The following is a 15,267-nucleotide window of genomic DNA, read 5'->3' on the forward strand; positions in this document are numbered from 1 at the left end:
GTAAAAGAACAACAGAAAACTCACGAGAACCCAAGACAGAAAAAGGGCCAATGCTGGGTTGAGCCAGGGCGGGTGCACTGCTGGCTGGAGGCCCTGGAACCTGTGCTCTGTCACTGCACCATGGGGGACCCCCTGTGCCCCTCCCAGAGCTCTATCCCTCCCCCCTCCTGCCTCACCCTCTGCTGGGCAGGGCCCTGGAGCCTCTGGGCCAATGTGCTGCAGGGAGTGAATGAAGGTGGGGAAGGTGGGGAAGGGGGGTGCAGCAGTTCTAGCTGTGAGAATGCACACGCCCCCTCCTCTGGGCATGCACTGCCTCAGGAAATGCGCAGAAGGCAGGGAGAGATGCCAGGGACCCCGTGGGGCCAGGGAGCAATGGATCACCCATCTCATCAGCCTCTTGGCCACATCGGGGCCGCCCTGGGCAGAAAGGGTCCCAGAGAGGCAGGTGGACCCCCCAAAGAATGTGTGTAACTGCGGGGGGTGTCTGGGAGCCTGTGTGCACGCTCTGCTTGTATGTGCAGTGTATGCACTAGCTGCCCACGTGTCACCCGCCACGCGTGTCTGTGTGACTGGGTCTGGGTGCAGGCGCAGTCTGTCATCCCCGTGCAGGGCTGCCTGTCCAAGCGTGTCCTCGTGTGTGCGTTTCGGCCTCTGTCTTGGTGTGTCCTACATGGGACTGTCTGCGTGGAGCTGTGCGCTTAGAGCTGCCCGTGTCAGCTTCAGTGCATGTACTTAACCACACACGGTGAGTGTACGTGAGCGCCTGGGTGTCCATCTGTTTGGGTCTAAATGGGTCTGAGTGAACCTATGTGTTTGCGACCAGGGGGCCGTGTACCTTAGATGCCCACTAACCGTGTGGGCTTCAAGATGGCAGGCTGGGGGCAGTGGCAGCAAGGCAGAGAGACCGAGCAGAGGGGACAAATTCGCCCCTTCTGGCATGTGTGTGCAGAGCTGTGTGAGCGTGCAGGCTCGGTTTGTGCACGGGACACATGTGTAAGCACATGTGCCCTGGAAGCACATGTGCCCTGAGAGCACATGTGACCTGGAACACACGTGCCCTGGAACACACATGCCCTGGAAGCACACATGCCCTGAGAGCACACGTGCCCTGGAACACACATGCCCTGGAAGCACACATGCCCTGCGAGCATACGTACCCTGGAACACATGTGCCCTGGAAGCACACGTGACCTGAGAGCACACGTGACCTGGAACACATGTGCCCTGAGAGCACACGTGCCCCAGAACACACATGCCCTGGAACTCACATGCCCTGGAACTCACGTGCCCTGTGAGCACATGTGCCCTGGAACACATGTGCCCTGGAAGTACATGTGCTCTGTGAGCACACGTGCCCCAGAACATACATGCCCTGGAACTCACGTGCCCTGAGAGCACATGTGCCCTGGAACACACATGACCTGGAACACATGTGCCCTGAGAGCACACGTGCCCTGAGGTCACATGTGACCTGGAACACATGTGCCCTGGAAGCACATGTGCCCTGAGAGCACACATGCCCCGGAACACACGTGCCCCAGAACACACATGCTCTGTGAGCACACGTGCCCGGGAACACACGTGCCCTGAGAGCACACTCTGGGCTCTGCACACACCCCCGGGCCAGGGCTGGGCGAGGATCACCTGGTGCTGCTGTTCCGGTGGTCTGCGGGAGGCAGCTCCAGGGCGAGGCCGGCGGGCACGGGCGGCCCAGTGGGCAGCGGCTGCTGCTGGAAGATGAGCTCGGGAGTGAGGTCCACCTCGGTGGGGCTCACCATGACCTTGGCTGCAGAGAGCAGGGCCGTCTTCCCCTTGTTGTAGTTCTCCAGCACCTGCGGCAGGACGGGAAGCTGGTGGTGGTGGGCGGGTGGCCGTCACATGTGGGGTGGGCTACAGGCCGAGCCTCTCAGGGCTGTGTGAGGCCAGCGGGCCCCACTCCCTACACCCCAGGTCCTCCCCCTTCCAGGAAGGCCTGGACTGGCCCTGTGACCGTGCCTCGCCCCAGGACCGAGTTTTCCTTCCCTGTGGTCAGCCTCTGTGGCCGGCGGCGCTGAGACTGCCCCTGCTTGGCTGGCACCGGTCAGTGCCGGGTGCCTCCAGGGCCTCGGAGCTCAGCTGCCTTAGGGACAGGCCCTGGGCGTCTCTTCAGCTCCTCACCACGGGCGACACGGCCACGCGACAGAGCAGGGTGCAGAGACCAGGACACGAGTCGGCTCTCGGCACCCCCAGCCCTCCCGGGGGTGCAGCTAACCCCTCTGAGCACCCGCACCCTCGCTTGCAGTCGGGGGCCGCAGACCCAGCTCGCGGCGCTGCGGCTGAGGGCCCGCCCGGCGCCCGGCCTCACCTTGTTGAGCCCCTCCATGACCACGTAGGGGAGGTGCTCGTGCAGCATGGCCGGGGAGATGATCACCTCGTTGAAGGCCTTGTTGTCGCCCCAGATGGCGAAGTACGTGGGCTCCTCCTGCTCGCAGCAGCTGAGGGGCACGGGGCCAGGGAGACGCTGAGGGGGGCGGCAGCCTGGCCTTGACCCCTGCCCTGGCTCTGCTCTCTGCCCGGGCTTAGCAGGGGCGCGTGGACCTGGTGGCCTCAGGTCCGCCTGGCCAGCAGGGTTGCGTCCTTGATCCTGGCTCTTGTCTTGCCCTCAGCCCCCACCCCCACTCCCAGCCTGGTTAGGAGGGTCTGGGGGCCACCTCCCGCCGACGGTCTGGATGCCACCTCCCGCCGAGGGTCTGGGCGCCACCTCCCGCCGAGGGTCTGGGCAGCACCTACCAGCACTGCTCTGCGGGGTGGTTGTGCACCACGTGGATGATGCGGCCGGGCGGGTAGAGGGGGGTGCTGGCCGACAGGGCGATGGTCAGGTCGCTGGGGTGGGTCCAGAGCCGCGTGTTGGCCATGGCGGTCACCTCCGCCTCCTCGGGCAGCTCGGACTTGGGGATGCATTTAGTGGCTCCCACGATGATTCGCCACTGCAGGGGGAGGGGGAGACGGGCCAGCTGGGCAGGATGGCTGGGTGGGCGGGGATGGAGGAACTCAGATGGAGGGCTCACAGGTGACAGGTGGGAGCTGGGGTGGCCACGGGCAGAGGGGAGGGCAGTGCCCACCTGAAGAGGCAGTGTCTGAGCTGGACGGCAGCCGTGACGGCCGCCAAGACGTCAGGGGCAGACCTAAGCTATTGTTGAGGTTCTGGGTGGGGAAGGCCCTGGAGGACCAGCCACCCCTGATCTAGCGGGCGGGGAACGGCCCGGTGAGGGGGAGGGACTTGCACCTGCTAGCCTGGCTGCCTCGGGCTGGTACCCAGCCCCGACTCCGGGCCCGACAAGCGCCCAGGACAGGGTCTGACAGGGACAGCCCACTCCAGCCCCACAAGCTCCTCCAGGCAGACACCGGTCACTGGGACCGCACTGCCCGGCCCACCCTGGCACCTGGCACCTGGCCCCGGTCCTGCCTGCCAGAGGGCCAGGGACACCGAGGCTGGGAAGAGTCCAACCTGGGCTGAGACGGCAAATGGGATGAGGGCTGGGGGCACAGAGGACCCGCCGGTCCAGGCTGCCCCTGCCCACCTCCAGGCGCAGCTCCAGCACTCCCGCCCCTGCCTGGCCACAGGGTCCTCTGAGACCCGAGGAGGGGTGAGGAGGGGCGGGTCACCTCGCTCGGCCGCTGTGGAAAATCGGAGCGAGCCGCACTGACCCCGGGGGAGCGCCCGCCTGCCGGAGTCGGGGGCCACGGGCGGCTTCGGGAGAGGCCTTTCCGTCCCACACGAAGCCCGGAGTGGGGCTGCTTCCTCCCGACTCTGGGCAGCTCTGTGGGGCAGGTCCCGCGGCAGGACACTGCGGGACCCAGGGCCCGCGGCAGGACACTGACTCAGTTACTACTTGTTGTGTGACCAAAGCAAGTCCCTTGCCTGCTTGTGGCCTCAGTTTCCCCACGAGTACCAGGGCAGGCGGGGGGGGGGGGGGTGAGCTCTGATGACCTGAGGTGCCCTGGCACCAACCACACCCCAGCCTGGCCACGCGTGGCTGGGCCGCTGTGCTGTGGGCGGGGGCACAGGCGGCGCACACGCGGCAGACCAGGTGCCCGGAGCCGGGGGCCCAGGCGGGGCGGGAGGGCTCACTTTGGGCTTGGTGCTCCGCTGCAGGACGTCCAGGAGCTGTCTGCGGAAACCCTCCAGCTGCGACAGGCCGATCCTGGGAGAGGAACGAGGGGGCGTCAGCCTGGCCTGGCCAGAGGCCAGGAGAGGCACAGGGGGAGGGGCAGCGGGGGCAGCGAGGGCAGCGGGACAGGCACATGCCAGCCCTGGAACAGGAGGGCCAGGCTGCCAGGGTCCCAGGGTGGGCAGAGGGCCGAGCCAGGGAAGGGGAGGCCAGGCAGGGCGGGTCCTCCAGGCTGGGACACCCGAGGGCACGGGAGGGGCTCTGGCGCCCCTTGTCCCTCGGGGAGACAGGCATCTGAGTGAGGGAGCCCTGAGCCCAGGGAGGCCCGGAGGAGGGAGGAACAGCCGGGCTGAGAGCAAGAGGAAGCAGCGACTCGCCTGGGGACAAGGTCTTTGCCCAGAACCACGGCCGTCACAAATTCCTTGGAGTACTCCATGGCGTCCTCACTGCAGGGAAGCAGAGGGCTCAGGTGGGGCGGGGCCTTCAGGAGGGCAGGACTGTCAGGAGGGCGGGGGCTCAGGTGGGGCGGGGGCTCAGGGGGGGCGGGGGCTCAGGGGGGGCAGTTTCTAGTCTCAGTGCCCCCTGGGGAGTGCACGGGCCAGGCTGCACTGTCTGCTCCTGCCCCGCCCTTCCCGCCAGCAGGGCTTTGCCCAAGGCAGATCTGGGTGCCCCTGGCACTTGACAGAGCCCCGCCCTCCGCTTACCAGGCCATTCCCAGGCCCCCACTGACGAGAGCGACGGCCCACCAGCCCCAGCCCGAGATCCCCGGGCCCGCAGCTCACCTCAGCAGGCCCCCAGGTGGGGAGTAGGCGAAGCACTTGAGTGTCGGGTACTGGGGGCGCAGGAGGAAGGAGAGGATGGCGGCGGTGCCCGCGCCCAGGGAGTGGCCCACCACGATCAGGCCGTAGTGCTTGGTTCCGCGGCCCTGGGACCGAGAGAAGCCTGAGAGCCGGCCCCCGCGCAGGTGTGCTCGCTGTCGGGCTCGGACCACCGGCAGAGGCTCCTGCCCGGGGCCTGATGGTGCCTGTGCGGCGGCCGCGGGGCAGGAAGAGCCAAGCTGGGCCCCACAGAGCAACGTCTGGGGAGACTGTCCTAACAAACCATACTCCTCCTTCGGAACCTGGCTCAGAAGTCACCCCTTCCTGACTCTCCAGGACAGACTCCCTCCCCCAGACGTTGCATCTGCACTGGGAACGACCTCTGGGTGAGGTGACTGCACCCCGTTAGAAGCATCGGGTCCCCTGCCCCAACCCGGCGCTCAGCCACTGGGCGCCTTGCACGGAAAGCGCCTCACCAGGTCTCTCCCGAAGGCCTGGGACAGGACCATCTCCTGCTCCAGCTTCTTCTTGATGTACTCGGCCGAGAGGACCATGCCCTGGGTGAGGGGGGACAGAGGTCAGTGCTGGGGGAGGGCTCGGGAGGGAGGGAGGCCCCTCAGCGACCAGCCAAACCACAGTGACCAGCAGCTCACGGCCCTGTCCTGCCCACGTGCCCCTTTTGGCCTCATAACAACCTGGCTGTTGGGCTGGTGGGCACTTTATGACATTGTTCCCATTTCACAGATGAGAAAACCGAGGCTCAGAGGGTTGTGTGTCTATAGAAACCAGTGGGATCTCTTCCCAGCTGCCTCCCCGGGCTCTTCTGGGTCAGGATCCAGGCCAGGCAGGACTATGGGTCCTGGCCAGTGAGCCCCAGTGGACCTCTCAGCAACCCACACCTCTCTGACCAGTCTCTACCAGTGAGCCCAGCCAGCAGGGAGGACCCCACCCCCCACAGGACAGGTCCCCGTGCTGGCAGGGGAGGAAGCCGGGGGCCGGGGCCCACAAGGCGGCACCTTGTGTCCCAGCCAGGTGCCGTGGTGCCCCTCCACGGGCAGGCGCTCGGCATCACCCGTCAGGTCCGTCAGGGCGTCCTGGGGAGAGGGGACAGGCGAGGGCGGGCTGAGGACAGGAAAAGAGAAGCGGCATCCCTCAGGGGCTGTGAGGGGTCCCCGTGGTGGGCAGGGAGCCGTGCGGGCAGCCTACCTTGGGGGACAGGGTTCCCCGAATACTGATCACCACCTTCTTCTTGTCATGGTCCACCGCCACATAGAAGGGGGTTTCGTACACCTGGGAGGAGGGCGGCTTGTGAGCCTGAGCAGCCCTGGGCTGGGGCCAGACGCAGCGGGTGCCCTCAGCATACGCCTTCCCTGCCAGGGAGTCTATCTCCTCCAGCCACCGGCCCCACCCCCCCACCCCCAGCCGTCCTGGTAGATCCCTCCCGGCCCAGGTCACAGCCCAGCTGCCTCCCAGCTCCGGACTCAGGCCGCCCAGGTGCTGCCCCCTGCTGGCTGCGTCCAGGGAGGTGGCTGCCCTCCCCAGGGCCTTGCGGCTTCCTCCCGGATTCCTTCTCCCAAAGGCTGAGGCTGGGGAGTCCCAACCCTGGGTGTGGGGTTGGGGTCCACTTCCTAGCCCAGGGGTTGGCAAACTTTTTGACTCGAGGGCCACAATGGGTTCTTAAACTGGACCGGAGGGCCGGAACAAAAGCGTGGATGGAGTGTTTGTGTGAGCTAATATAAATTCAAAGTAAACATCATTACATAAAAGGGTACGGTCTTTTTTTTCAATAGTTTTATTCATTTCAAATGGGCCGGATTCGGCCCGCGGGCCGTAGTTTGCCCACGGCTGTCCTAGCCCCAGCGGGGGTGTGGGGCAAAGGCCCACCTCTGTGCTGCCCAGCTAGGGGAGGCCTGCTGCCAGGGACAGTGTGGGCACCTGGGCCCTCGGCCGCCGCAGCGGACGCCGGCCTGGCCCAGCCCGCCGGCCGCTCACCGCGTCGTGGCAGGAGGTGTAGACGATGTCCACCGCCGTCAGGTTCTCGTCCAGGAAGTGGCGCCGGATGGCGATGGCGTTGCAGCCGCAGCAGTTGTCTTCCTCGATGGTGACGCCAGGCGCGAACCGGGGCCGAGAGGGGCACAGGCAGCACCTGGGGGTGTACCAGGGGCTCAGTGCAGGGACCCCGACAAGCAGTTTCCCCCGTCACCCCCCCTGGAACCCGCTCTCACAGCCCCACCCTCTCAGGCTCCTTGCAAAGTTCCACGGGGCCGGGTCCCAGGCTGCCCTCTTGGCCCCTGGCAGCAGGTGACCTGTGACCCACAGTTCCTCCGCCCCTGGGTGCCCTCTCTCCGGGACCATCTCCCTCGCCGCAGCCTCCTCGCCCGTCCCCTCACCGAGGCCCAGGGTCAGGCCGGCCTCCCCTCCTCTGGCCACGCCGGCCCCGGCAGGGCCTCGCCCAGTCTCGGGCTTCGGTGCCACCTGTGCCCACGAACACCCAGGTGCTCCCATCCCCCGCTCATGGGGTCTCAGCCTCTCCAGGTCCCAGGCCCCGAGGGCTCCCCGCTGTCCCCCAACCCTGCTGCTCCTCCCTCAGCCCCATGCTCGGAGCACGGGGGTCCCCTCCCCACCTCACAGCCCATGTCCAGGGGTCAGCACAGCAGCTCACTCCCCCTGCAGATCCACCTGGACTCTGCCTGCTCTCCCTCGCCTCCACCCCTGCACCTGTTCCCCGCCACCCTGACCTCTGCCTCGGGGTGTCCCCCTGGCCTGCCGGTCTCTCTCAGCCCCCACCTTCCTTCTCAACTCGGCAGCCAGAGTGACCCTTTCCGATACAACTCGGACCAGCCGAGGGTCACTTCACCCCAAACCAGCCAACGCTGCCCTTCTTGCCCACGGTAGGGCTGGGCCCTTCCGGCGGCCGGGCACTGCCCATCTGGCCTGGCTCTCTGGGCCGCTGCCTCTCTCTCCCCCCGGGCCACATGCCTCCTGGCCTCCCTCAGCCGTGTGGCCGTGTTCCTGCCTCAGTGTCCCCACAGCCACACTCCGCCTGACACTCTCCTGGGCCCTGTGTGGCCGGACGCCTCGCTTCCTTCGGGCCGAGGCTGCGATGTTATTTAGGGTGCCGTCCACCCCGGCCCCCTCCCCTAGCACCCCGCCTTCCCGCTCATCTGCTCCAACGGGCTCTGCTTCCCGTGCGCATGGTCTGACTTCCCCACAGGCCACTAGGCTTTGCTCTGTCTCCGGCACCCAAACAGGGCCGGGACGCCCCACAGGCTCCCCCCAAATGAAGGGTGTGAGCAGCGGAGCTAGGCACCCAGCGGGGTGCAGCGGCTCCTCTGGCCACCAGAGGGCGCCAGCGCCCAGCAGATGAGCCGAGAGCCAGGCGAGCACGTGACGGCCCCTGTCCGCTGTCTGCGATGACAGCTGCGGTTTCATGAAGAAGCGAATGCTGATGATGTCGGTAAGAACGTTTGTCTTCACTCGACCGCTACACGCTTCCCAAGGCGGGGAGGCCTTGCCGAGAAAACGGGGGGCAGCCCAGTCTCGGAAGCCACGGGTGACCCCCTCAGCGCACCTGAGAGTCCCCACACCCCGTGCCAGGCCACAGCCCGGATTCACACCCGGAACCGTAGGATCCCACAGCCACGTGTTCCCCCCACCGCCCAGGGCTCATGCCGAGCTGGGGGGGTCGAGGCCCAGAGAGGGCCCGGAGGAGAAGCAGCGCAGCCTCGGGGGGCAGGCCAGGGCCCAGCTCCACAGCCCGGCCCTCAGGCGCGGCCGGGGGGGCGGGGTACTCACGAGCAGGACCTGGCCAGCTGGCAGAGGCCGCAGGCGGGCTTCCGCATCAGGTACATGGGCCAGCCGTAGGCGGCCAGCGCGAACAGCATGTAGTAGCAGACCTCCTTGTAGCGCAGCATCTCTTGCTGCAAGAGAGGGGGCAGCGGTCACCTCCTGACCTTCACACGGCAGCCTGGGGCCCGCGGGCTGCAGGCGCCCCCCGCCCCCCCCCCCCCCGCCTTGGAGGAGGGACCGCTCCTCCAGATGATAATTGCATTTCCCTAATTATCTCCACGCAACCAGGGCGCGCATCCCCCGGGACCTGTCCTGCTGCTCCGGCCTCAGAATTAATGTTTTGGGGACAGAGAAGCACTTGGAGGGAAGAGAGGGGGAGGGGGAGAGGGAGTGACCATCAGCCCCCTTGGCAGCCTGGCCCTGGGAAGGGAAACGTAACCCTGAGAGGCACCGGGCCCTCCGCTGGGGGTGTCGGGGCCTTGAGCAGCAGGGCCAGCCCTGGATACAAGGTGACCAGACAAGTGGCCGACTCCCTAACTTGACGCACTGAGTCACTGGCTTAAAAGGGGCAGGGGGGAGATTGGGATCTCTCTGGCCAGACTGGCACCTCTCTGGGCAGATTGGCACCTCTCTGGGCAGACTGGCACCTCTCTGGGCAGACTGGGGTCTCTCTGGAGAAAGGCGCCAGTTGGAAACCCATGTCTAGGGCCAGGGCTGTTGCTGTCAACCCCAAGGGCTGGAGGAGGCAGAAGGCACCAGGGTCCCCACAGAGCAAAGCTGCACCCAGTGTCCTGGCTGCCCCGGGGCTGGGAGACTCCTGCGTGGAGAGGGAGTCAGTGGCCTCGTCCGCGTGAGTGGGGATGAGCCACCCTGAGCGGTGGGAAAGGTGCCCCTGAGTCAGGGCCCAGAGGGGGAAGGAGCCTGGGCCAGCTGATTACCCTCCTGCCGCAGAGCCCCAGGCTGCGGGGCGGGCGGCGGCCTCTGCCGGGTGCAGGCGGGACCCCAGCTCTAGGGCTGATGCCTGCCCCTGCCCCTGCCCCTGCCCCTCGGGGCTGAGCACTCTCACAGGGGATACAGGCCTGCTTTGGGGGTGGGGCAGACGGAGACCCGAGCTCTTCCAGGGCTCAGATGCCAGGATGAATCCTTGCTGGCAGCGTCCGGACTGGCACCACTGTGTGCTGCGAGCCGGTCTCAGATGGCTCACTTCCCTGCCACCAGAGCTCCGGGCAGAAGGGGTGCCCAGGCCATCCACGCATGTGGAAGCAGGCACAGGGGTCAGGGCCTCGCTTAAGGTCATGGCACTGGGGGCAGGCGCACAGCCAGTTGGCTGGCCAGGGGGATGGGGGTGGCAGAGCCGGCTGACGGCAGGGACGCCCCGTGCCCTGTGCCACACACACTGACTGGCTTTCCACCAGAGGCGCTGGGAGAGGTTCTGCCACCGGAAGCTGGAAACCCAAGTGCCACGGCAGCTGCCTTTTATTTTACTTATTTTTAAATATATTTTTATTGATGTCAGAGAGGAAGGGAGAGAGAGAAACATCCATGATGAGAGAGAATCACGGATCGGCTGCCTCCTGCACACCCCACACTGGGGATCGAGCCCGCAACCCGGGCAAGTGCCTGACCGGGAATTGAACTGTGACCTCCTGGTTTACAGGCCAACGGTCAACCACTGAGCCACACTGGCCGGGCCAGCTGCCTTTTATGACGACAGCAATGACAGCAACAACAGTAGCCGCTCCCTCGTGAAGGGCCGGGCATCCGGCGTGTGGGCAAGTGGGTGCAGCAGAATCAGCGTGGGGGAGGTTCCGGGGGACGGGGACGGGGGCAAGGCCGAGAGGAGGGGCCCTCGGGGGGCTCAGGGGCAGGCTGGAGCAGGTGGCCTGCTGGGGTCCCTCCAGCAGAGGGAGAGGGGGACCCGGACAGCGTGGGGTGGGGAGGTTCTGACTCACCGAGTTCTTGAGATCGAGGTACTTGGTGTTTCTGGTCACTGGCATCCCCGACAGGAAGGCCAAGATGTCATTGTTGGCCTGAAAGACGGGCATGTGAAGGCGGCTGTGGGGCCCAGTGCTGAGAAAGGGGGCCCGGCACCCTGCTCTGCACGCTGCCTGCTTCCCAAGGGCCCGAGAAGTGCGTGGTTCCTAGCTCTCCCGTGGCCCCGCCCGGCTTCCAAAAGCCCAGGTCCTGTCCTGTCTCCAGCTGCTCCCCTTCCAATCTAAGCATCATCCCACCTCTTCCTGGCACGTGCCTAGCCCAGGCTGGAGGGGTGGGGGGGCGGTGCAGGAGATGCTGGGAGACCCTCGCTGGGGCCAGTGCCTAGCCCAGGCTGGAGGGGTGGGGGGGCGGTGCAGGAGATGCTGGGAGACCCTCGCTGGGGCCAGTGCCTAGTCCAGGCCGGGGGGGGGGGGGGGGCGCGGGGAGGCCGCCTGGAGGAGGGCGGGGCGCTCACCTCGTCCAGCACGGCGTTGCGTTTGGCCCGCTGTCGCTGCCGAAGCAGGACCAGGCCGGCGATGATGTCAGAGGGCACGATGTCCAGGTCCCGGAAAAACTCGGCGAAGAGGTAGGCGATTTCCGAGTAGGCATCCTACCAGGTCCGGGGGGGCGGGGCGGGGGCGGGGCAGCAGGAGAGAGGACACGAGACGGGAGTGAACCCCGGGGCTGGGTGTCTGCGGGGGGGCCCTGCGCAGTTCGCCCTGGCACCCCGTGGCGCCAGCTGGGCCCGACCCCCGACCCCTGAGGCCCTCTGATGGGAGCCCCGGGGCCTTGCCCTGGCCCCGCAGACTGGGCTTCTGCATCTCCACGCCCAGCCCTCCTGGCCCGGGCTCCGAGGGCCCTCACGCCTGGCCCGCACAGGTGCCGGCTGGAGCATCTCCGCTCTCTCCCCACACGCCAGGCGCCAAGGCCTGCAGGGCCCTGCACGCTTCCTCCTCCGGCCTCTCTCTCCAGCAGAGAGGCCAGCACCAAGCTCCTGTCCCGGGACCTGGGACGGGACGCCCGGCGGCTCCTCCTGCCTCACACCGAGCTGGAGTCCGGAACCTCGTCCCTGACCTGCGAGAGGCTGTGGTGGGAGCCACGGGTGGCACCCGGTTCTCTCTCGTGGGGTTTCACCCTGGAGTGTCTGGCACTCGCGAGAGAAGAAAAATCAAGGACTGCAAACTCCAACGCCGAACGGGCCGAACGGGGCTCCAGCTACGACTCGGCGCCGGCGAGCAGCCCTGCAGACCCAGACACACAGATGTTGCCTGCACGCCCCTGGCTCTCCATGCTGGCATCCAGCTCAAGTTCTTATTCTTTTTAATTGTTATTTTTCAAAAAAATATATGTTCTTTGATTTCAGAGAGGAAGGGAGAGGAAGGGAGAGATAGAAACCTTAATGACAAGAGAGCATCATGGATCGGCTGCCTCCTGCACAACCCCCACTGGGGATGGAGCCCACAAGCCGGGCAGGTGCCCTGACCGGGAATCGAACCGTGACCTCCTGGCTCACAGGTTGATGCTCAACCACTGAGCCACACACCAGCCTGGCCAATTCAAGCTTTAAAACAACGCAGCAAACCCTGCCCTGGACCTGACCCCGGGCCCCTGCCATGTTCCGCCTTCTCCACAGCCTCCAGCACCAGCCCTGACTCCACGTGGGCCTCTCACGGGCCCTGGCAGGCTGCACCCCATCTGCCAGGGGGCTGCTCCCTGCCCTCTGCATGGCTTGCTGTGCACCAGGTGCTGGGCTGTGACCCTCCGACCCCCTAGGCCCGTGGGGGTGCTCCCCATCCATCAGAGAACCTCAGGGGGCAGGGGGTGTTTCCTTACACCTCATCCCTCACGCTGCAGCTCCCGAGGACCTGCAGGTGGGAAGGAGCCTGTCAAGGCTTCTGGGGCTTCTGTGGAGCACCTGCTTTTGCTCGGGGAGGAGGTGCCTCCTGACCCTGGCTCTGCCTCTAACTGGCTGTGGGAGCTGAGCAAGCCACCCACCTCTCAGCTGTCCGATCTGCAAATCGGGGGATGGAAATAGATGATCGCCAAGGGCCCCACCAGAGCCAGGAGCTTGGCCTCAGGACCGCCCCCCGCTGGCCCGGCCCCAGGTCTGCCCTCGGGTTGCCCCTCCGAGCACCGCTGGCAGTGGCGAAGGCTGACTGCGCGCCTGGACCGCGCCGAGCACTCACAGCTCCAGCGGGAGGGCCTTCCGAGGGGCCTGCAGCTGCTCACGCTGCTTTCCTGTCTTCCGGTCTCCTGCTGTTGGAGGGTGTCTTCTCCTGCACTAGACTCAGCTCCCAGGGGGGCAGTGAAAGACCTTCATGTCTTTCTGTTCCCTTGACAGGGCAAGGGGCCAGCTGTTCACACGCAGAGGGGCTCCCAGGAGCAGGATGGCCCCCGGGAGTCGGGCTCAAAACCCAGCTCCTTCCGCCAGCCCTGCCCACCCGCTCTGCCAGCGCAGGCGGAGCCCGGGCCGCGACCTCCCGGTACTTACTGACTGCGAGTCCTTCGTCCGGGTGCAGCAGAGGAACACTTTGAGCCGCCGCGACCAGCTCGTGGCCTGGCCCTCCTCTAACCGGTGCCTGCGAAGGTGGAGAGTGTGTGTGAGGCCACGGGGCTGGCCCGGCGGACCCGGGGCCCAGACATTAGGAACACAGGGTGGCCTGGGCCCAGGACCCCCCCGAAGGGCTCCCTGACAGCCAAAGCTGGGTGGCCAGTGGCCTGGCTGTCCCCTGGGGGGACTCCCGCTGGCCTAAGGCGGTGCGCCCACCGTCCAGGCAGACTGAACGCCGCCTGCCTGGGGGGCTTCGGAGCTGGGAGCCCCAACCTGTCCCACAGAGCTGCTTCCCCTCCAAAGGATTTCAGCCTGGCCGGCGTGGCTCAGTGGCTGAAGGTCGACCTATGAACCAGGAGGTCACAGTTCAGTTCCCAGCCAGGGCACATGCCCGGGTTGTGGACTCAACCCCCACTTGGGGGCATGCAGGAGGCAGCTGATCTGATGACTCTCATCACTGATGTTTCTATCTCTCCTTCTCCCTTCTTCTCTGAAATCAATAAAAATATATTTTTTAAAATTTAACTTAATTTCAAAAAGGGTTTCGGATACATTCTCTGTACTTGGGGGAAGTCTAAGGGCTGAATGAGGCTCTGAACTTCCTGGCCCCTTGGATGTGTTACAGCAGAGGAGAGCGGGCCAGCCCTCCCTGCACGGCTGGCCTGGGCCACACTGCCCCCCCCGCCCCCCCCAAGCCCCCAGGTCTGGCAGCTCGGATGCGGTGGCAGACATCCAGGAGCCCGCATCCGAAGGCAGAGCGATGGCCAGTTACCCACGGGGGCCCTTCTAGTGCCGGGTGCCCGGAAGTCGGTCTGTTTTGAGCATAAAGATAACAGATCCGCTATTAAAAACGTGTATCTCCAGCAAGAAGGGGCTGGCTGCTTTTGTGACGTGTGCCCTCCTGCTGGCCCCGTCAGAGCCCGCTGGGAGGTGGCCCAGCGGGGAAGGCGTGGGCCCCGAACGCATGAAGGCACGTAGCCGAGGTCAGGAGTGACCGGGGCCCTCCTTCCCCGCCCTCTTGGCTCCGCTCCCTGCTCCCAACCCTGGTCCCACAGGCCAGGGGAAGCCTCGGGCCCTCCAGGGGTGGGGAAGGGTGCACGGAGCTGCTGGCTCCGGGACCTGCCAGCCCGACGGGACTTGGGCAGGCTTACACCCGAGACCAGCGCCCCCCCTGCCAGGCGCTCGGTAAAGGGAAAGCATGCTGCCAAGCTGGCTGCCAGGGCAGCGTGTGTTTTTAACCCTTTCTAGCCTAACGGGGTTTTCAAAGCTTCGAAGAGAATCTCCTGCTGGGTGGGTCTCTGGCCCCAGGCAAGTGCTGGCCATCACTGCGCTGCAGTACTGTCTGTGTCCACCAGGGGGCAGACGGGGCCGGGGACAGGTGTGGCCTAAGGCGTTAAGTCAGGCGACAGAGACCAACCCGGGTGAGACAGACACGGAATCCGGACAGAACAAGTCCGCAGGCCAGCACTCCTCCGCCCTGGGACTCACTAACGTGAAGGGAGGGCCCGTACTCCTTCAGCAAAGATCAGAGGTGCAGACTCGGGGAGTCACCCGCCTCCCGGCCCTCACGACGGCACTGGAAGGAGAAAGGCGGGGGGCTCCAACAGCTTCCTGACTCCCGGAAGCTGAATCCACCTGCGGGGAGCACAGCAGGGCGCGTGTGCACCCCTGAGCCTGCATGCACCGAGGATGGAGGGTCGGCGGGCTTGACCCCGTCCCTGTTAGAAAAGCTGCCGGTTTCAGAGCAGCGGGAGGCGAGGGGACAGCCTGAGAGGTGGGCACACCAGCCAAGCCAGGGCCTGCCGCCCAGCCCCACCGAGGGCTGGAGAAACCGCAACAGGACGGGGCCTAGGAGCTCCGCGGCCTCCTACTCGCCGCACAGGCCCAGAGGTCACAGGAAGACTCTGCGGCTAAAACGCCAGCCACTGCCAACCCCCATCTGCAAAGACCTCGGCCCTCCCGGGCCCCACAGGCAATTACACTG

General features: G+C 66.1%; 1 protein-coding gene across 3 annotated transcripts in view; it reads right to left on the reverse strand.

Annotated features, from left to right (window-relative positions):
• The window catches only part of DAGLA (diacylglycerol lipase alpha), a 59,097-nt gene that overhangs the window by 3,434 nt on the left and 40,396 nt on the right, over positions 1-15,267 (reverse strand). For all 3 annotated transcript variants that reach the window (XM_036295876.1, XM_036295875.1, XM_036295878.1), the window contains 14 exons: positions 13,224-13,311; positions 11,208-11,342; positions 10,711-10,788; positions 8,765-8,889; positions 6,962-7,115; positions 6,176-6,259; positions 5,986-6,063; positions 5,446-5,526; positions 4,934-5,076; positions 4,529-4,597; positions 4,112-4,184; positions 2,770-2,966; positions 2,345-2,474; positions 1,645-1,832 (listed from right to left, as the gene is read on the reverse strand). In XM_036295876.1, coding sequence (XP_036151769.1) covers positions 1,645-1,832; positions 2,345-2,474; positions 2,770-2,966; positions 4,112-4,184; positions 4,529-4,597; positions 4,934-5,076; positions 5,446-5,526; positions 5,986-6,063; positions 6,176-6,259; positions 6,962-7,115; positions 8,765-8,889; positions 10,711-10,788; positions 11,208-11,342; positions 13,224-13,311 — 1,623 coding nt within the window. The remainder of the gene's footprint in view (positions 1-1,644; positions 1,833-2,344; positions 2,475-2,769; positions 2,967-4,111; positions 4,185-4,528; positions 4,598-4,933; positions 5,077-5,445; positions 5,527-5,985; positions 6,064-6,175; positions 6,260-6,961; positions 7,116-8,764; positions 8,890-10,710; positions 10,789-11,207; positions 11,343-13,223; positions 13,312-15,267) is intronic.

The sequence above is a fragment of the Myotis myotis genome, unplaced genomic scaffold (genome assembly GCF_014108235.1).
Source record: "Myotis myotis isolate mMyoMyo1 unplaced genomic scaffold, mMyoMyo1.p scaffold_m19_p_27, whole genome shotgun sequence".
Lineage (NCBI taxonomy): Eukaryota > Metazoa > Chordata > Mammalia > Chiroptera > Vespertilionidae > Myotis > Myotis myotis.